At 46.6% G+C, this 20,917-nt stretch overlaps 1 protein-coding gene across 1 annotated transcript in view; it reads right to left on the bottom strand.

Annotated features, from left to right (window-relative positions):
* Positions 1–1,792: 1,792 nt before the first annotated feature.
* LOC140390281 (cytochrome P450 2K1-like) overlaps positions 1,793–20,917 on the bottom strand; it is a 50,827-nt gene continuing 31,702 nt past the window's right edge. The window contains exons 7-9 of the mRNA XM_072475304.1: positions 5,129–5,316; positions 4,358–4,499; positions 1,793–2,966 (exon numbers count right to left, since the gene is read on the bottom strand). Coding sequence (XP_072331405.1) covers positions 2,788–2,966; positions 4,358–4,499; positions 5,129–5,316 — 509 coding nt within the window. The 3' untranslated portion in view covers positions 1,793–2,787. The remainder of the gene's footprint in view (positions 2,967–4,357; positions 4,500–5,128; positions 5,317–20,917) is intronic.

Below are 20,917 nucleotides of genomic sequence, written 5' to 3'. Positions count from 1 at the left end.
AGCAAGGAGTCAGGAGGGCTAGAAGGGGTCACGAAAAGTCATTAGCAAATAGGGTTAAGGAAAATCCCAAGGCTTTTTACACGTACATAAAAAGCAAGAGGGTAGCCAGGGAAAGTGTTGGCCCACTGAAGGATAGGCAAGGGAATCTATGTGTGGAGCCAGAGGAAATGGGCGAGGTACTAAATGAATACTTTGCATCAGTATTCACCAAAGAGAAGGAATTGGTAGATGTTGAGTCTGGAGAAGGGGGTGTAGATAGCCTGGGTCACATTGTGATCCAAAAAGACGAGGTGTTGGGTGTCTTAAAAAATATTAAGGTAGATAAGTCCCCAGGGCCTGATGGGATCTACCCCAGAATACTGAAGGAGGCTGGAGAGGAAATTGCTGAGGCCTTGACAGAAATCTTTGGATCCTCGCTGTCGTCAGGGGATGTCCCGGAGGACTGGAGAATAGCCAATGTTGTTCCTCTGTTTAAGAAGGGTAGCAAGGATAATCCCGGGAACTACAGGCCGGTGAGCCTTACGTCAGTGGTAGGGAAATTACTGGAGAGAATTCTTAGAGACAGGATCTACTCCCATTTGTAAGCAAATGGACGTATTAGTGAGAGGCAGCACGGTTTTGTGAAGGGGAGGTCGTGTCTCACTAACTTGATAGAGTTTTTCGAGGAGGTCACTAAGATGATTGATGCAGGTAGGGCAGTAGATGTTGTCTATATGGACTTCAGTAAGGCCTTTGACAAGGTCCCTCATGGTAGACTAGTACAAAAGGTGAAGTCACACTGGATCAGGGGTGAACTGGCAAGGTGGATACAGAACTGGCTAGGCCATAGAAGGCGGAGGGTAGCAATGGAGGGATGCTTTTCTAATTGGAGGGCTGTGACCAGTGGTGTTCCACAGGGATCAGTGCTGGGACCTTTGCTCTTTGTAGTATATATAAATGATTTGGAGGAAAATGTAACTGGTCTGATTAGTAAGTTTGCAGACGACACAAAAGTTGGTGGAATTGCGGATAGCGATGAGGACTGTCTGAGGATACAGCAGGATTTAGATTGTCTGGAGACTTGGGCGGAGAGATGGCAGATGGAGTTTAATCCGGACAAATGTGAGGTAATGCATTTTGGAAGGTCTAATGCAGGTAGGGAATATACAGTGAATGGTAGAACCCTCAAGAGTATTGAAAGTCAAAGAGATCTAGGAGAACAGGTCCACAGGTCATTGAAAGGGGCAACACAGGTGGAGAAGGTAGTCAAGAAGGCATACGGCATGATTGCCTTCATTGGCCGGGGCATTGAGTATAAGAATTGGCAAGTCATGTTGCAGCTGTATATAACCTTAGTTAGGCCACACTTGGAGTATAGTGTTCAATTCTGGTCGCCACACTACCAGAAGGATGTGGAGGCTTTAGAGAGGGTGCAGATGAGATTTACCAGAATGTTGCCTGGTATGGAGGGCATAAGCTATGAGGAGCGGTTGAATAAACTCGGTTTGTTCTCACTGGAACGAAGGAGGTTGAGGGGCGACCTGATAGAGGTATACAAAATTATGAGGGGCATAGACAGAGTGGATAGTCAGAGGCTTTTCCCCAGGGTAGAGGGGTCAATTACTAGGTGGCATAGGTTTAAGGTGAGAGGGGCAAGGTTTAGAGTAGATGTACGAGGCAAGTTTTTTACGCAGAGGATAGTGGGTACCTGGAACTCGCTACCGGAGGAGGTAGTGGAAGCAGGGACGATAGGGACATTTAAGGGGCATCTTGACAAATATATGAATAGGATGGGAATAGAAGGATACGGACCCAGGAAGTGTAGAAGATTGTAGTTTAGTCGGGCAGTATGGTCGGCACGGGCTTGGAGGGCCGAAGGGCCTGTTCCTGTGCTGTACATTTCTTTGTTCTTTGTTCTTTGTTTGTTCTTTGACACGGATGAGTAGGTTCTTTGCTGGGATAGTGGATAGGTGTGGTCCTGCGTATCATGTCCACATGTTCTGGACGTGGCCAAGTCTGAGGGGGTTCTAGCAGGGGCTTTCGGATGTCCAAGGGGTTGGGTGTGGAGGTGGTTCCGAGTCCGGAGGTGGCGATATTTGGCGTGTTAGACCTGGCAATCCAGGGGGTGAGAGGCCGATATTTTGGCCTTTGTCTCCCTGATCGACCGGAGACGGATTTTGCTCGGATGGCGGTGCTCGGAGCTGCTGAAAGCGGGAGTGTGGGTCAGCGAACCGGCAGAATCCTTTTTTTTTTAAATTTAAAGTACCCAATTCATTCTTTCCCAATTAAGGGGCAATTTAGCGTGGCCAGTCCACCTACCCCGCACATCTATGGGTTGTGGGGGCAAAAAGCACGCAGACGCGGGGAGAATGTGCAAATCCGCACAGACAGTGACCCAGAGCCGGGATTGAACCTGGGACCTCAGCGTCGTAAGGCTGCCACGCTAACCACTGCCCCACCGTGCTGCCCTAACCGGGCAGAATTCCTGAGGCTGGAAAAGGTCAAGCTCGCTCTGCGAGGGCTGGCAGAGGGGTTCACCCGGAGGTGGAAACCGTTTATCGATTTCTTTAAAGAGGATTGAGGTATCAGCAAGGGGAGGGGGGGAAAAAGGGGGTTAAAATAGTGAAGGCTGGATGTGGCGGGGTGTTGGTGTCGGGGGGGGAAAGAGGGTTGTGGTTGTTTATTGAGTTGTTGTGTTGTTCTTCTGATATTTTGCGTTTGTGTGAGAATGCATTGAATAAAAATACATTTTTTAAAAAATCGATAAATGCAGCAGTGAAATATTTCGAGGGACTGGCACGCTGGCCATCAGCGAAGAACAGCGCAGACCCGGTGAGGTTTTGGGGTCAGTGTGACTCCAACCTGTGGAGTGATGTCCAGATTAGTTACCCCGGGCGGGGCTTGGAACTGAAACCTCTGCAGCAGGGTGGTGAAGAATAGGAAGAGCTCAGCCTTCGCCAGAGCCTCACCGGCGCACACCCTCCGACCTGAAAAACAACAGGCCATGGTCAGCACACAGAGGCAACAAAGTTCAAAACATCCTATTTCTGAAAAAGTCTCCACTGCCAGCAAATGATAGGCAATTTAATTTTCAATAATGTCTCTTGTTCCCCAGTGAGCATAACAGGGAGTCCATTCGGCCCCTCAAGCCTATTCTGCCATTCGTGGCAGATCTTCGACATCAACTTGGGTGAGTTGCCTTTGGTGCTCCTGTTTATCATAGATTATCATAGAATTTACAGTGCAGAAGTAGGCCATTCGGCCCATCGAGTGCACCGGCTCTCGGAAAGAGCACCCTACCCAAGGTCAACACCTCCACCCTATCCCCATATCCCAGTAACCGCACCCAACACTAAGGGCAATTTTGGACACTAAGGGCAATTTTTATCATGGCCAATCCACCTAACCTGCACATCTTTGGACTGTGGGAGGAAACCGGAGCACCCGGAGGAAACCCACGCACACACGGGGAGGATGTGCAGACTCCGCACAGACAGTGACCCAAGCCGGAATCGAACCTGGGACCCTGGAGCTGTGAAGCAATTGTGCTATCCACAATGCTACCGTGCTGCCCCACAACCTAGAGATGTGTGGGTTGGGTGGATTGGCCATTCTAAATTGTCTCATAGAGTCCAAAGATGTGCAGGATAGGTTACAATATCGGGCAAGTGAGTGGGCCAAGGCAGGATGTTCTTTTGGAGGGTCAGTGCAGACTCAATGGACTGAATGTCCTCTTTCTGCATTGTAGGGATACCCATTCGAAGAATGAGAGAGGGGTCTTACGCAAATATATAAGATCTTGAGGGGACTCCTTCCTCCGGATTCCAGATTTATTAATCAAATATAAATCCTTATTGCTGCCACGTTATGATTTGAACTCATGTCTCTGGATCATCAGCCCAGGCCTCTGGATTACTAGCGACCCAGTAATATTACCGCGCCCCTTGGATGCTCTGCTTGCTGCTGTGTGCTCCCGTGCTCCTGACACAACCCTGCCAGAATCGTTCAGTACACTCGGAAATCGCCTCAATTGCTGACATGCCACTTTTGGATGGATTGCCGTGGCCTCCAATAAGATATTTCTGCCATAAACCACAGGGTGGAGGAATGAGTTGGGAAACTGCCAGATTCGTTGGTGGTGGAAAATCACCAGCCACCGTCACCACCTTAACCGCACGGCGCGTGGGGAATATGATCCCATTCCATGCAACAGTCAGGAGAGAAGCTCAGAAGTGAAAAAGGAGATTTCTCCCTCTGTGGTGGAGGCAGAGAAAGGCTCCAACTAAAAACTGTTCCCAACAGTGCCTCGTTAGCATGTTGAGGAGTGAAAATGTATAACAAAAAAGAAAGGAATAGACATGGTCCTCGCATCCATTACCTGCAGAGAAAGGCATGAAGGCCTTGTTCTTCACAAACCTCTCTTCAGCATCCAGGAAGTGAGCCGGATCAAACTCGTTTGGTTTTTTCCATTGAGTTTTATCGAACAGCACCGAGGTCAGGAGAGGAATCACGTACATTCCCTGAAACCAAGCAAAACAATTCTGACTCTGGGCATGCGCCTGACCTGAATGGAGAGTGAATGGGTTGGGGGGTGTTGAACTGATTATAATTGTCACCATATTGTTGTTAAATGTAACACAATTCCTGATAACCAAAAAGAAAATTTCCAAGTTGCAGCACTTTAAAATTAGTTTTTAAAAATTTGTTCATGGGATGTGTACATCGCTGCCTGGGACATCATTTATTGCCCATCCATAATCACCTTTGAACTAAGTGGTTTATGAGGCCATTTCAGAGGGCATTTTGTAAACTGTCACCACATTGCTGTGAGTCTAGAGTCACATGTAGGCCAGACCGGGTAAGGATGGCAGATTTCTTTCCCTAAAAAGGAAATTAGTGAACCAGATGGGTTTTTACAACAATCGACAAATGGTCATCAGTCGATTTTAATCTCTTAATGTTTTTTCACGAGTTCAATTTCGCCATCTGCCGTGGTGGGATTCGAACTCGCTCCCCGGGGCATGAGCCTGGGTCTGTGGATTATTAGTCCAGTGACAATACCACTGTGTCACTGCCTCCCCTGTTTTAATTGAGAAGGATATTCCGCAAAATGTAAATCTTAAATCTCACTTGTCCAGTTAAAACCTACCTTTGGAATGAAATATCCTCTGAAGTGCATGTCCACAGTTGTTGAATGAGGAAGGTTCAAGGGGACAATGTTGGAAAACCTCTGGATTTCATGTATCACCGCGTCAGTGTAGGGCATGCGTTTCCTGTCCTCTGTACTGGGGCATCTTCCAGCTCCTATCACTTGATCAATTTCTTCCTGAACTTTCTCTGAAATAGAAAAAATAGCTTGTAATGAATGAAACAGTACTGGGGAGGCATGGAGTAAAATTTCGTCCTGATCAGTAACACAATACGAGAGCTGTCAATTCGGCTGTCCTGTAGCAGGTACAGCAAGTATTGGGGAATGAGCCTGGATGGGTGGTTGAGGTTTCACTAGGGGAACATTTTGGGAGTAGTGACCACAATTCCGTAGGTTTTAGAGTACTTTTGGACAGGGCTGGCATTAAGGTGCTAATCTGGGGAATGGCAAATTCCGATAACATTAGACATGGGTTGAAGAATTTGAATTGGGTGCGGCTGTTAGATAGTAAATCAACATCGGGCATGTGGGAGTCTTTCAAGCGACAGTTGATTAGGATTCAGGAAAGTCACGTTCCTGAGAGAACGAAGGATAAGTGTGGGACGTTTAGGGAGCCCTGGATAACGAGGGATATTGTGAACTCGTCAAAAAGAAAAAGGAGGCTTTTGTAAGGTCTAGAAGGTTGGGGACAGTCAAAACCCTTGAGGAGTATCAAGAAAGTAGGAAGGCACTGAAGCTGGAAATGAGAGGGCCAGGAGGGGTCATGAAAAGTCCTTGGCAAGTAGGATTAAGGTGAATCCGAAAGCTTTTAATTCACATGTAAAAAGCAAGAGGGTGGCCACGGAAATGATTGAACCACTTAAGGACAGTGGGGTAATCTAGGTGCTGAGCCAGAGGAAATGGGTGAGGTAATAAATGAATACTTTGCATCAGTGCTCACCAAAGAAAGGGACTTTGTGGAAGATGATTCTTGGGTAGGGTGTGTGGACAGTCTGGATCATGTTGACATTGAAAAGGAGGTACTGGGGGAATTCCGGTTGCGGCTATGCGGAGCTAAGCCGCACAATTCGGCAGCTCCCGCTATTACGGACTTTCGGGCTCATTGGAGGAGCCCCCAACGGAATTTTTTTGAAGACAACCTGTGGGGAACTGAAGAGAGAGGTTCCCCTACACCTTTTATGGACCGGACCAGAAGTGCAACGGCCAAAAAAGCGGCATTGGAGCAGCAGGAGAAGCGAGGGAAAAAAATCAAAATGGCGGCGGCCGGGGACAAAGCGGAGTGCTGGCCGGAGCTGCAGGAATTCATCAAGCGCTGCTTCGAGGAGCTGCGCAAGGAGATGCTGGCGCCTATGCTGGCGGCAATTGAAGGACTAGGGATAACCCAGAAGGCCCACGAGGTGAAGATCCAGGAGGTACAGAAAAGAGTCAGTGAGAATGAGGACGAGCTCTTGGGCCTGGCGGTGAGAGTGGAGCGGCACGAGGCGCTGCACAAGAGGTGGGCGGGAAGACTCGAAGACCTGGAGAACAGGTCGAGGAGAAATAATCTGCGGATCCTGGGTCTCCCTGAGGGAGTGGAGGGGGCTATTGCCGGGGCATACGCGGGCACGATGATCGGGTCGATGATGGGCGCGGAGGCCCCTTCGAGGTCGCTGGAGCTGGACGGGGCACACCGGGTGCTGGCGAGGAAGCCCAAGGCAAATGAGCTGCCAAGGGCGATGGTGGTGAGATTTCACCGGTTCACGGACAGAGAGAGGGTCCTGAAATGGGCCAAGAAGGAGCGGAACAGTAAGTGGGACAATGCAGAGATCCGAATATACCCGGACTGGAGCACGGAGGTTGCAAAGCGGAGAGCGGGTTTCAACCGAGCCAAAGCGGTGCTGCACCGGAAAGGAGTGAAATTTGGAATGCTGGAGCCAGCGCGACTGTGGGTCACATACAAGGACCAACACTATTACTTCGAAACGCCTGAAGAGGTGTGGACCTTCATACAAACCAAAAATTTGGACTCTAACTGAGGGTTTGTGAGGGTGGGGGGATGTTTGAGGGTTGATGTGTGATGGTTGTTGTATATAGGGGGTCAATCACGCGCAGGAAATGTTATATGGGCTGGGGGAGAGAGACAAGGCCATGAGAGGAGCTGCGCCAGAGGGGGCGGGGCGGGCTTTGGAAAGCACGGGGTTTTTCCCGCGCGCGGGAAGAAAGGCGGGAAGGGGAACGAAGGAACGCATATTGATTGGGAGACTCCCACACGGGGAGGTGAAAGGGACGGCGGGGGAAGCCGGGGTCAGCAGGTGTCAGCTGACTTACGGGAGTGATATGGGGGGAGCAAAAAAGCTAGACAGGGGTCTAGCGGGGGGGGGGGGAGGGGAAAAGGGTTGCTGCTGCATTGGCCGAAAGGGAATGGGACACAGAAGAGGTGGTCGGGAGGGAGGTCCCCTGGCTGGGGGACTGGAGGGTGAGGGAGACGCGGACACAGGACTGGCCCAGAAAAGGAGATGGCTAGTCGGCGGGGGGGGAGGGGGGTGGTGAGAGCCCCTCCAATCCGGCTGATAACGTGGAACGTGAGGGGCCTGAATGGGCCGGTGAAGAGGGCTCGGGTGTTCGCGCACTTGAGCGGACTGAAGGCAGACGTGGCTATGCCACCTGAAGGTGGCGGACCAGGTCAGGTTAAGAAGGGGATGGGTAGGACAGGTATTCCACTCGGGACTGGACGCGAAGAATAGAGGGGTGGTAATATTGGTGGGAAAGCATGTGTCATTTGAGGCCAAAACTATCATAGTGGATAATGGAGGGAGATATGTGATGGTGAGCGGTAGGCTGCAAGGGACGTGGGTGGTGTTGGTAAATGTATACGCCCCGAACTGGGATGATGCTGGATTCATGAAGCGCATGTTGGGGCACATTCCGGACCTGGAGGTAGGAGGCATAATAATGGGAGGGGACTTCAATACAGTGCTGGACCCAGTACTGGACCGCTCCAGATAAAGGACTGGAAAAAGGCCGGCTGCGGCCAAGGTACTTAGGGGGTTTATGGATCAGATGGGGGGAGTGGACCCATGGAGGTTTGCAAGACCGCAGGCCAGGGAATTTTCTTTCTTCTCCCACGTGCACAAAGCCTACTCACGGATAGATTTTTTTTGTTCTGGGCAGGGCGCTCATCCCGAGGGTGGAGGTTACGGAGTATTCGGCCATAGCCGTTTCGGACCACGCCCCGCACTGGGTGGAAATGGGGCTGGGAGAGGAGAGGGACCAACGCCCGCTGTGGCGGCTGGATGTGGGACTGCTGGCAGGTGAGGTGGTGTGTGGGAAGGTGAGGGGGTGTATCGAAAGGTACTTGGAGGCCAACGACAACGGGGAGGTGCGAGTGGGGGTGGTATGGGAGGCGTTGAAGGCGGTGATCAGGGGAGAGCTAATTTCCATTAGGGCTCATAGGGAGAAGACAGAGGGTATGGAAAGGGAGAGATTAGTGGGGGAGATTTTGAGAGTGGACAGGAGATACGCAGAGGCCCCGGAGGAAAGATTACTTGGGGAAAGATGACGGCTCCAGAAGGAGTTTGACCTGTTGACCAAAGGGAAGGCGGAGGCACAGTGGAGGAAGGCGCAGGGGGCGACCTACTAGTATGGGGAAAAGGCTAGTCGGATGCTGGCACACCAGCTCCGTAAGAGGACGGCAGCGAGGGAAATAGGGGGAATCAAAGATGGAAGGGGAGCCACGGTTCGGAGTGCGACGAAAATAAACGAGGTATTCAAGGCCTTCTATGAAGAGCTGTACATATTCTAGCCCCCAGCGGGGGAAGAGCGGATGAGACAGTTCCTAGACCAACTGAGATTCCCGAGGGTGGAGGAGCAAGAGGTGGCTGGTTTGGGGGCACCAATTGGGTTAGAGGAGCTGAGCAAGGGTTTGGGGAGTACGCAGGCGGGGAAGTCCCCTGGGCCGGACGGGTTCCCGGTGGAGTTCTACAGAAAGTACGTCGACCTGTTGGCCCCGCTACTAGTGAGGACCTTTAATGAGGCAAGAGAGGAGGGGACCCTGCCCCCGACAATGTTGGAAGCGACAATTTCTTTGATCCTAAAGCGGGACAAGGACCCACTGCAATGTGGATCGTACAGGCCAATCTCGCTCTTCAATGTGTGTGCTAAGTTGTTGGCAAAAGTGCTGGCCACGAGGATTGAGGACTGTGTCCCGGGGGTGATCCATGAGGACCAGACGGGATTCGTAAAGGGCAGGCAATTAAACAATAATGTGCGGCGGCTCTTAAACGTGATAATGATGCCATCGGAGGAGGGAGAGGCGGAGATAGTGGCAGCTATGGACGCGGAAAAGGCCTTTGACCGAGTAGAGTGGGAGTACCTCTGGGAGGTGCTGCATAGGTTTGGGTTCGGGGGAGGGTTTATCAGTTGGGTTAAGCTCCTTTACAGAGCCCCGGTGGCGAGTGTAGTGACCAACCGGCGGAGGTCGGAGTACTTTCGGCTGTACCGAGGAACGAGGCAGGGGTGCCCCCTGTCCCCCCTGTTGTTTGCATTGGCAATCGAACCCTTGGCCATGTCATTGAGGGAGTCTAATAAATGGAGGGGGGTGGTCCGAGGGGGAGAAGAGCATCGGGTGTCGCTATATGCGGATGACCTGTTGCTGTACGTGGCGGATCCAATGGAGGGGATGGTGGAGGCCATGCAGACTCTAAGGGAGTTTGGGGAGTTTTCGGGCTATAAGCTCAATGTAGGGAAGAGTGAGCTCTTTGTATTACAGGCAGGGGACCAAGAAAGAGGGATGGGGGACCTACCGCTGAGGAGGGCGGCGGGGAGTTTTCGGTATCTGGGGATCCAGATAGCCAGGAGTTGGGGGACCCTACATAAACTGAATCTGTCGAGGTTGGTGGAGCAAATGGAGGAGTATTTCAAAAGATGGGTCATGTTACCGCTCTCGCTGGCGGGTAGAGTGCAGTCGGTCAAAATAGTGGTCCTTCCGAGGTTTGTGTTTCAGTGCCTTCCCATCGTGATCACCAAGGGCTTTTTTAAGAGAGTAGGTAGGAGTATTATGGGGTTTGTGTGGGCGAATAAAACCCCGAGAGTAAGGAGAGGGTTCCTGGAACGCAGTAGGGACCGAGGAGGGTTGGCGCTGCCAACCTAGGGAGCTACTACTGGGCAGCAAATGTGGCGATGATCCGCAAGTGGGTTATGGAGGGAGAGGGGGCGGCATGGAAGAGGATGGAGATGGCGTCCTGTAAAGGAACGAACCTGGGGGCTTTGGTGACGGCACCGCTGCCGTTCTCGCCGTCAAAGCATACCACAAGCCCGGTGGTGGCGGAAACGCTAAGGATCTGGGGCCACTGGAGATGGCACAGGGGTGCAGTGGGAGCCTCGGTGTGGTCCCCGATCAGGGGTAACCACCGGTTTGTCCCGGGGAAGATGCCAGAGCTGGCATCGGGTGGGGATTAGAAGAATGGGGGACCTGTTCATTGATGGGACATTTGCGAGCCTAGGGGCACTGGAGGAGAAGTTTGAGTTATCCCCGGGAAATGCCTTTAGATATATGCAGGTGAGGGCTTTTGTGAGGCGACAGGTCAGGGAATTCCCGTTGCTCCCGGCACAAGAAATTCGAGACAGGGTGATCTCGGGTGCATGGGTCGGGGAGGGCAAGGTGTCGGCAATACACCAGGAGAGGAAAGAAGAGGGGGAAGCGCTAGTAGAAGAGTTGAAGGGTAAATGGGAGGAGGAGCTGGGGGAGTGTAGAAGCCAGGTATTTCGAATACAACTAGTATAGGTAAAAGATAGCTGTTTAAGCATAAATATCAAGCCCCAGTTTTAAATACCCATTTATACAGCATAATTCACTTTTACTGAGGTCCGTTGTTCTGGCAAATGCATATTTTCAAAGTCAGTGTGACATTAAAACAGCACAGTTGCAAGACAATTTGACACTGCTTGTGCTAATTGTCAAGGACAATGACTGAATACCATAGCAACATGAAGGCACCATTGTTCACAATGCAGATAACAGCTAAGTCAGCAAAAGACCAGTTTTTGTTGGTCAGAATATCACATTCCATAACTTGAAGACATGAAACAATTAAAAGCTGACGTTGCACATTGAAGATGGACAGCTTGCCATCAAATCAAATGTGTTTGAGTCTAACCCAAATCAATTAGGATTATATTGGGGTGTGATTAGATAACTTAAGACAGACATGAAAGTGTATAACTGAAAAGTTTCTGCCCGCCATTTTAGAGATATCTTTTGGGGGTTCTGTCTTTGATTCTGTCAGTCTGTCAGTCTGTTAGTCTGCTTTTGACTTTGAGTTTGAGTTTAGCTGAAGATTAGCTCTCTCTCGCTCTCTTCATGTTTCATTTCCAGACATTGACCTTTTAAAAGTTACTTTCGAGCTGTCTGCCTAAGCAAAAAGATAATGTCTGTAATTCTCTGAAAGCTTCGAATTGTCTACGAATTGCCTTTTAAATGACTTTCAAATTGTAATCAAGCGACTACAAATAAAACAATTCTTTTTGGCACCTGAGAAGTTTTAACTGCAAATTTCTGCTGAGTCCCAGTAATCGCAAAGTGCTACTGGTAACCGAATAGCAGAGATGATATAAATTCCTTCAACTTTACACAGTCGAATAATACTAGGAATCCAACAACTTGGCATAGTCCAGAAATGTTACAAATCTTACAACTTGTCGTATTGCGCCAGGACTTTAATTCATCAACTAAGCATCCCCCAACATGGCGTAGTTCGGCAAGTTAAGATCCCTTCAAATTAAAGATTCTAACAATTGGCAAGCCAGCCAGGAGTTAACATTCTTTCAAATACAAGATTCTAACAATTGGCGTAGTCGGCAGGATGGGAGCAGTGCTGAACGACCTTCGGAGGCCCAGGTGACGACGGAAAGCTTCGAAGATAATCGTAGGAGGTCCGGAACCTTCGGGAAGCTTCGGAGATAATCGGAGGAGGCCCAGAAGACAGCCGGAACCCACGGCTAGACTAGGGTAAGAAATATCTTTTTCACCCATTAAAAGTCTTAAAGCCGCATCAATCAGTACTTCGACCCTTGAAAAGAACATTTTTATAGACTGTGTTAAATCAATCAGGTGCCGGTCGTTGAAACTAAAATAAAACGTGACTAAAAAAATAGTCACGGCAGTCAGCGATCAAGAAAATATATGGTTGATCCAAATCAAAGTGTGGATTCAGAGCCTTTAGCAGGCAGAAAATTACTCCCCACTACATCCAAGGGGGGTGCTGGAATACCAGATGTTTTTGTTGAAGATATGTTGGGGGATTGTAGAACTTTCACTCGTAGACAATTTGCCCTATGTGAAACTTCAAAAAAAATTGAATCAAAGTATGATATCCCCAGGGGACAGTGGTCCTTCAATAATATCAAGAGAGCATGGGGAAAATGCACACAATTACACGATGCAGAACGTGTAAAATGGTCCCTGGTAATTACGGGACAGATACACAGTCAGCAAGAGATCATTATTAAAACTAAAAGTGATCATCAGCTTCAGTCCACTAAAGACCAACTAATTGCAGTTGTTGAAGATTTGCGAGATGCAAAATCCAAACTTGAGCATTATGATGAAATTAAAACAGAATTGCAAAATAAAACCTCTGAACTCCAGCAGTTATCTTTTCAAATAACAGAATTCCAAAATCAAGTTTTTGAAGTGGAGTCAAAATACCAACAATTGCAATTAAAAACTGAGCGAATTGAACTTGAAAATTGCAAGTTAATGAAAGAAAGATGTGTTTTAGAAAGAGATATAAACAACGTAACTGAACACTGCAATTCTTTGACAAACAGGCTTTCTGTGCAGAAAATTGAACAAACTCAGAAAGCAGCCCAAGCACCCCACCTAGTGGCACAATCGGCAATTGCACAGCCGAGATCAATTGTCAAGAATAAATTAATTCCTCTGTCAGGTGAATCAGATGAAAATAGTGTTCCTACAATACAAAATACTAAAGTAATTCGACTAGCCCCTTTAAAACGCAAACGGGTTAGAGTTGGAAGCAAAAAAATAGAAGAAGATGGTGAAACTATCACTAGAAAAATATTTGACCACTAATGGGTCCATGAACAGGTTGATCCTTCAAAAATTGATGAATGATCCAAAGATCTTCCACACCCTAAAAAGGGTGGTATGACCACATGGGATGGAATTCACAGATTACAATCCATTTACAGTCTCCACCCATTAATTGGAGTACAAATTCTGACTATCATGCTAGGTACTCGTGTAATTTCAACCCTTAGAAATGAAGTAGAAGTTGCCCTTGGAGACGATTTGCAAAATTTAGAAGCTGGTTGGCTAGCAATCAAGAGTTGGCTATTAAAATTTCACCCCTGAGGACCAATTGGTCTAAGATCACATCTTGCATTCAAAAAATAATGAAGATATTCAGGATTTTGAGGAAAGATTTTTACATACTTGGATGGAATATTCAGGGATGACACTCGACCAGGAAAATGACACATGGGATGCAAGCTTTTATAGCCGGTGTTAAACCTAAAGTTTCTGCTGCCTTGAATTTGGTTTTACCAGCTTGGGCCACAGCTGGCACATACCGAGACATAGTTGACCAATGCATTCAGATAGATCGTGGTTTGCACAATCAGGCAACTTATAACACTGCAGCTGCTCAAATGCAGCCTATTGCTCAAATCCAGCCCATGTTACCTGCTGCTTCAGCGGCGGCTGTTGCAGCACCTTTCAGGAATATCAGCAGTAACTACAATTTCACCACCAGCGACAGAGCAAACATGTACCCTTGCTCCATTAAAATCATGTAAGAAAATACCACAATGTCTTTTCTGTGGTAGAGTAGGACACTGGATGGCAAAATGCTATCAAAAACAACGGATGGATTCAAGAGATGATAATGAAGTAGACAATGTTCACTACAATACATCTCCACCTCGTGGTCAACCATGTAACACGTACCAACAAGACACACCCAGTATGGCTTCTGGTCAGCACCACTGGCTAAACAACTACAGCCATGGTTTGCTTTTACAGTTAATCAACAACAGTATCATAATAGCCCAACTGTTTACTACATGGCTTTACAGAATCATCTCAGGCAACTGCCTGTTCGGCCTTCCACCATTATCCAATATGAAGATGATGTTCTGATAACCTCCATCAATAAAGATGATCATGACAAAGACTTACGGGTGGTCTTGAACCACCTCAGTACTAACAGTCACAAAGCTAGCTTTCACAAAGCACAAATTGCCCAGAAAGATGTTTACTTGGGACAGAAAATTTCCAAACAAAAAAGGGAACTTACTCAGAACAGAACGGCTGCCATCAAAGCAGCTAAAGAACCCTCAATGTATCGCTAAAAAGTTGCCAAGAACTGACAACTTAAGAAAACTGTCATTATTCTGAACGTTGCTTTATTAATTTAAAGAAATTAACATATCTTGTTAGCTGTGTTTCCTTTAACAGAATCGACAAATTCATCGACAGAAAATTAAGATAAAGCACAAGATTGGTTCAGTTATATATTTAATAAGTTATTGTATTTGATATTTTAAAATAAATGTTTGGAATTAGTCTGGAAATTAAAACTTCAAACAATGTGGAAGCTGTTTTTGAAAAAAAACCTCAAATCTATGTTCCAAAAGAACAGATCGTTCAAAGAAATTTGATAACGGGAATTTGGCAGCAATCTAATTTTTACTCCCAGTCCATTTCAGTGACAAAAAAAAGTTTAAAGATGCGAATGGCATCATTCCAAGCTATATGCCTCTTGTTGTCTCTGCAAGAAAATTAACCCTTTCAACAAGCTTTTGTGTATTATCCAGAAGATGTCAAAGACTTGACATCAATATTGATAATCATTTTACCATTTATTACTAGATCATATGTTCAACTTTTTATTGTACAATCATTTTATTTATATACAAGAAGTTATGATTAATTGTTTATTACTGAATTATGTAATCATGATATCAATTTTCAATCAGTGTATCAATGTTAAGATCTGTAAAATGATTAACTGTAGTATTACAAAATCGAATGGCACTTGACTATGTGCCAGCTGAAAAAGGTGGCACTTGCGCCCTGATTGGTGCAGAGTGTTGCACTTTCATTCCCGATAACTCGAAAGAAGTTAAAGATTTGGCATTACATATCCAAAAAGAAATCAAAAAACTGGATCCACCCCAATTTATCTCTGGGATAAAATTTGTGGGTGGCTTGGACACACTGGAATGTCCACAATAAGAATAATCCTATTCCCCTGTGTAGCTGTATTCATCATTTACATAACATACCAATGTGATCAAATTTGATTAATTTATTAATTATAATAATTATTTTGAAATGCCTGTTGCAATGTTAAGTGTCCATTCTATTGTTTAAAACTGTAATGACAATATGAATGAGTTATTCTTTGCGCTTTTACCTATCCTATCGCATTAATGATGTCTTTTATCTTCTGGTGATATATCTCACTTAATTTTTCGATTTATCAAAGGGCCGACTGTAGAAGCCAGGTATTTCGAATACAACTAGTATCGGTAAAAGATAGCTGTTTAAGCATAAATATTAAGCCCCAGTTTTAAATACCCATTTATACAGCATAATTCACTTTTACTGAGGTCCGTTGTTCTGGCAAATGCATATTTTCAAAGTCAGTGTAACATTAAAACAGCACAGTTGCAAGACAATTTGACACTGCTTGTGCTACTTGTCAAGGACAAGGACTGAATACCATAGCAACATGAAGGCACCATTGTTCACAATGCAGATAACAGCTAAGTCAGCAAAAGACCAGTTTTTGTTGGTCAGAATATCACATTCCATAACTTGAAGACATGAAACAATTAAAAGCTGATGTTGCACATTGAAGATGGACGGCTTGCCATCAAATCAAATGTGTTTGAGTCTAACCCAAACCAATTAGGATTATATTAGGGTGTGATTAGATGACTTAAGACAGACATGAAAGTGTAAAACTGAAAAGTTTCCGCCCTCCATTTTAGAGATGTCTTTTGGGGGTTCTGTCTTTGATTCTGTCAGTCTGTCAGTCTGTTAGTCTGCTTTTGACTTTGAGTTTGAGTTTAGCTGAAGATTAGCTATCTCTCTCTCTTCATGTTTCATTTCCAGACTTTGACCTTTTAAAAGTTACTTTCGAGCTGTCTGCCGAAGCAAAAAGATAATGTCTGTAATTCTCTGAAAGCTTCGAATTGTCTACGAATTGCCTTTTAAATGACTTTCAAATTGTAATCAAGCAACTACAAATAAAACAATTCTTTTTGGCACCTGAGAAGTTTTAACTGCAAATTTCTGCTGAGTCCCAGTATTCGCAAAGTTCTACTGGTAACCGAATAGTGGAAATGATATAAATTCCTTCAACTTTACACAGTCGAATAATACTAGGAATCCAACAACTTGGCATAGTCCAGAAATATTACAAATCTTACAACTTGTCGTATTGCGCCAGGACTTTAATTCATCAACTAAGCTTCCCCCAACTTGGCGTAGTTCGGCAAGTTAAGATCCCTTCAAATTAAAGATTCTAACAATTGGCGAGCCAGCCAGGAGTTAACATTCTTTCAAATTCCAGATTTTAACAATTGGCGAGCCAGCCAGGAGTTAACATTCTTTCAAATACAAGATTATAACAGGGAGGAGATCGAGGAAGGTCTGTGGGCTGATGCCCTAGGTAGGATTAATTCCTCCTCCTCGTGTGCCTGATACAATTTAAGGTGGTTCACAGAGCTCACTTGACGGGGGCGATGTTGAGCAGGTTCTTTGGGGTAGAGGACAGATGTGGAAGGTGCTCAGGCAGCCCGGCGAACCATGTCCATATGTTTTGGTCATGCCCGGCACTGGAGGGTTCTGGAGAGGAGTGGCGGGAGCAATATCTCAGGCGGTGAAAGTCTGGGTCAAGCCAATCTGGGGGCTAGCAATATTTGGAATGGTGGACGAGCCGGGAGTGCAGGAGACAAAAGAGGCCGGCATTCTGGCCTTTGCGTCCCTAGTAGCCCGGTGAAGGATCTTGCTAATGTGGAAGGAGGCGAAGCCCCCCAGCGTGGAGGCCTGGATAAATGACATGGCTGGGTTCATAAAGCTGGAGAGGATTAAGTTTGCCTTGAGAGGGTCTGCGCAGGGGTTCTACAGGCGGTGGCAACCGTTCCTAGACTATCTCGCGGAGCGTTAGAGGAAGGTCGGTCAGCAGCAGCAGCAACCCGGGGTGGGGGGACGTCCTCGGAAGTGGGGGGAAGGGGGGGAATGGGGGATTGCTTGGGGGGGGGGTGGATGAGTAAGAGATAACATGAAGGGCTGGGGAAACTGGCACGTGCGGGAGAGAGCCAGTGTATAAAGCTATGTAAATATACCATTTTGCCATGTACATATCTTGCTCAGTGCGATTTTTTGTTATTTTGTTCCGGGGGGGTGGAGGGGGGAGGGGGGGGGGGGTGGTGTTATTGTTTGTAAGGGAGAAAAATTGTGTTGTTAAAAAACTTTAATAAATATATTTTTTTAAAGAAAAGGAGGTACTGGTTTTTTAAAAAGATATTAAGATAGATAAGTCTCCTGGGCCAGCAGGGATTTACCCCAGAACACTGAGGGAAGCAAGGGAGGGAATTGCTGGGGCCTTGACTGACATCTTTGTATCCTCATTGGCTACAGGTGAGATCCCAGAGGACTGGAGAATAGCTAATGTGGTACCGCTGTTTAAGAAAGGTAGCAAATCCAATCCAGTCCAATCCAATCCAGGGATAATCCTGGAAACTGTAGGCCGGTGAGCCTCACATCGGTAGGAGGTAAATTATTGGAGAGAATTCTCAGGGACAGAATTTACAACCATTTAGAAACAAATGGACTCAGAAGCGATAGACAGCATGGTTTTGTGAAGGGGAGGTCGTGCCTCACTAACTTGATCGAGTTTATTGAGGAGGTGACAAAGATGATTGATGAGGGGAGGGTGGTAGATTTTGTTTACATGGCCTTCAGTAAAGCCTTTGACAAGATGCCTCATGGCAGACTGGTATAAAAGGTGGAGTCAGACAGAATCAGAGGTGAGGTGGTAAGATGGATACAGAACTGGCTCGGTCACAGAAGGCAAAGGGTAGCAGTAGAAGGGTGTTTTTCTGAATGGATTGTGACTTGTGGTTTTCCACAGGGATCTGTGCTTTGGCCTCTGTTGTTTGTAGTGTACATAAATGACTTGGAAGAAAATGTAGCCGGTCTGATTAATAAGCTCGCAGATGACACCAAGGTTGGTGGAGTGGCAGATAGTGTTAAGGAAGGTCAGAAGATACAGCAGGACATAGATAGGTTGGAGACATGGTCAAACAAATGGCAAATGGAGTTTAATCTGGACAAATGTGAGGTAATGCATTTTGCTAGGTTGAATATAGAGGGGAAATATACCGTAAATGGCAAAACTCTTAGGAATATAGAAAGTCAGAGAGATCTGGGCTTGCAAGTACACAGACCTTTGAAGGTGGCAACACAAGTGGACAAGGTAGTCACGAAAGCATACGGAATGCTTGCCTTCATTGGACAGGGCATCGAGTATAAAAACTGGCAAGTCATGCGACAGTTGTATAGAACCTTGGTAAGGCCGCACTTGGAATATTGCGCACAATTCTGGTTTCAATACTACCAAAAGAATGTGGAGGCTTTGGAGAGGGTGCAGTGCAGGTTTTCCAGGATGTTGCCTGGTCTGGAGGGTATTAGCTATGTGAAGATGCTGAATTGACTCGGACTGTTTTCATTAGAAAGACGGAGGTTGAGGGTGACCTGATAGAGGTCTACAAGATTTTGAGGGGCATGGATAGAGTGGATGGGCAGGCACTCTTTACCAGGGTGGAGGGGTCAGTCACCAGTGGGCATAGGTTTAAGGTCCATGGGGCAAAGTTTATAGGAGATGTGTGAGGCAGGTTTTTACGCAGAGGGTGGTGAGTGCATGGAATGCGTTGCCAGGAGAGGCTGTGGAAGCAAATACATAAACGGCGTTCAAAAGGCATCTTGACAAACACATGGATCGGATGGGTATAGAGGGATACGGCACAAGGAAGTGCTGTGGGTTTTGGCAAAAAATTGGAATCGTGACCGGTACAGGCTTGGAGAGCCAAGGACCTGTTCCTGTGCTGAATTGTTCTTTGTTCTTTGTTATGTTTCCTCTTCAATATTCAGCTTCCACGAATTCAAAAGACCCAAAAACCAAGCATGCATAACAAACGACTGATGTAGCGTTGCCCATGGAGCACTAAACCTTTTTTTAATTAGAAATTTAGAGTACCCAATTATTTTTTTTTTCCAATTAAGGGGCAACTTAGCGTGGCCAATCCACTTAACTTGCACATCTTTATGTTGTGGGGGTGAGACCCGCGCAGACATGGGGAGAATGTGCAAACTCCTCACAGACAGTAACCCGGGGCCGGGATCGAACCCGTGTCCTCAGCGCAGTAGGCAGCAGTGCTAACCACTGCCCCACCGTGCCGTCCCTATGGAGCACTAAACTTAAAGATACATTTTATGGTTTGCTGGAGAACACCTCTAAAATAATGCAGTGCTGCCATCTTTAAATAGTCACTAAAATACCCCCAGACCCTGCAGTGCCCTCGGTGGCTTTTCAACTATTTTGAGTCTGAGAAGTCGTTGTGTCCTTAAATTAATTTTGTACTAAAGAGCTGGTTAATTAAATTAAGGCTCATTGGATTGAAGGATTAGTGCCCAATTGGATTATTAAAAATCGGCTCAAGAACAGGAAACAGTGAGTTGTGTTAAAGAAAAACAAGTTACTGTGGATTTTGGAAATCTGAAATAAGGTCAGAAAAAGCTGGAAAAACTCAGCAATTCTGGCAGCGTCTGCGGAGAGGGAAACCGAGGGGTAAATATTCCGATCCCGCCCACCACTGGAATCGTCATGGGCAGGACGGACTATTAAAAGGTCTGTTGACCTCGGACAGGAATTTTCGGTCCCCAGGCGGATGGGACAGGAAAATTCAAGCCCAGGGTAATTTCAAGTCCACATGACTCTTCTTCGGAGTTAAGAGAGGTAGAAATGTGAAGGAATTTAAAGTGTTCTCTCATGCCCACATGTCCGTCCTTGGCCTGCTACAATGTTCCAGTGAAGCCCAACGCAAACTGGGGGAACAACACCTTAGGCGAAAGAAACTTCATCGACTCTCACAAACTTCTACAGATGTGCGATAGAGAGCATCCTATTTGGCTGCAGCACAGCCTGGTATGGCAACTGCTCGGTCCAAGATCGCAAGAAACTGCAGAGTGTGGTGAACTCAGCCCCCACATTGATTCTGTATACACCTCCTGCTGCCTCAGGAAGACAGACAACATTATCAGAGACAACTCCCACCCAGGCATTGCCTTCTTACAGACCCTTCCATCAGGCAGAAGGTACAGACGTCTGATGACCCGCACATCTAGACATAGGAACAGCTTCTTCTCCACTGCTACTAGACTCCTCAACGACTCCCCCTCAGACTGATCTGTTCCTGTAAGAACACTACTCACGACATCCTGTGCTGCTCTTGCTCATGTATTTGCTTTGTTTGGCCCCTTGTTCCGCACTGTAACCAATCACTGTTTTGTCGGTGTACCATTTGTCAATGTTCCCTGTTGATTATTCTTGTGTCTACTATGTACGTACTGTGTACATTCCCTCGGCCGCAGAAAAATACTTTTCACTGTACTTCGATACATGTGACAATAAATCAAATCAAATCAAACCAAATCATGATTCTCCCAAAAATTCTCAATGTCCGGTTTCGGTAGCATTTGGTGGAGTGTTTCTCGGC

Source organism: Scyliorhinus torazame, chromosome 14 (genome assembly GCF_047496885.1).
Source record: "Scyliorhinus torazame isolate Kashiwa2021f chromosome 14, sScyTor2.1, whole genome shotgun sequence".
NCBI classification, from domain to species: Eukaryota; Metazoa; Chordata; class Chondrichthyes; order Carcharhiniformes; family Scyliorhinidae; genus Scyliorhinus; species Scyliorhinus torazame.
This window is presented reverse-complemented; position numbering and strand designations above follow the sequence as displayed.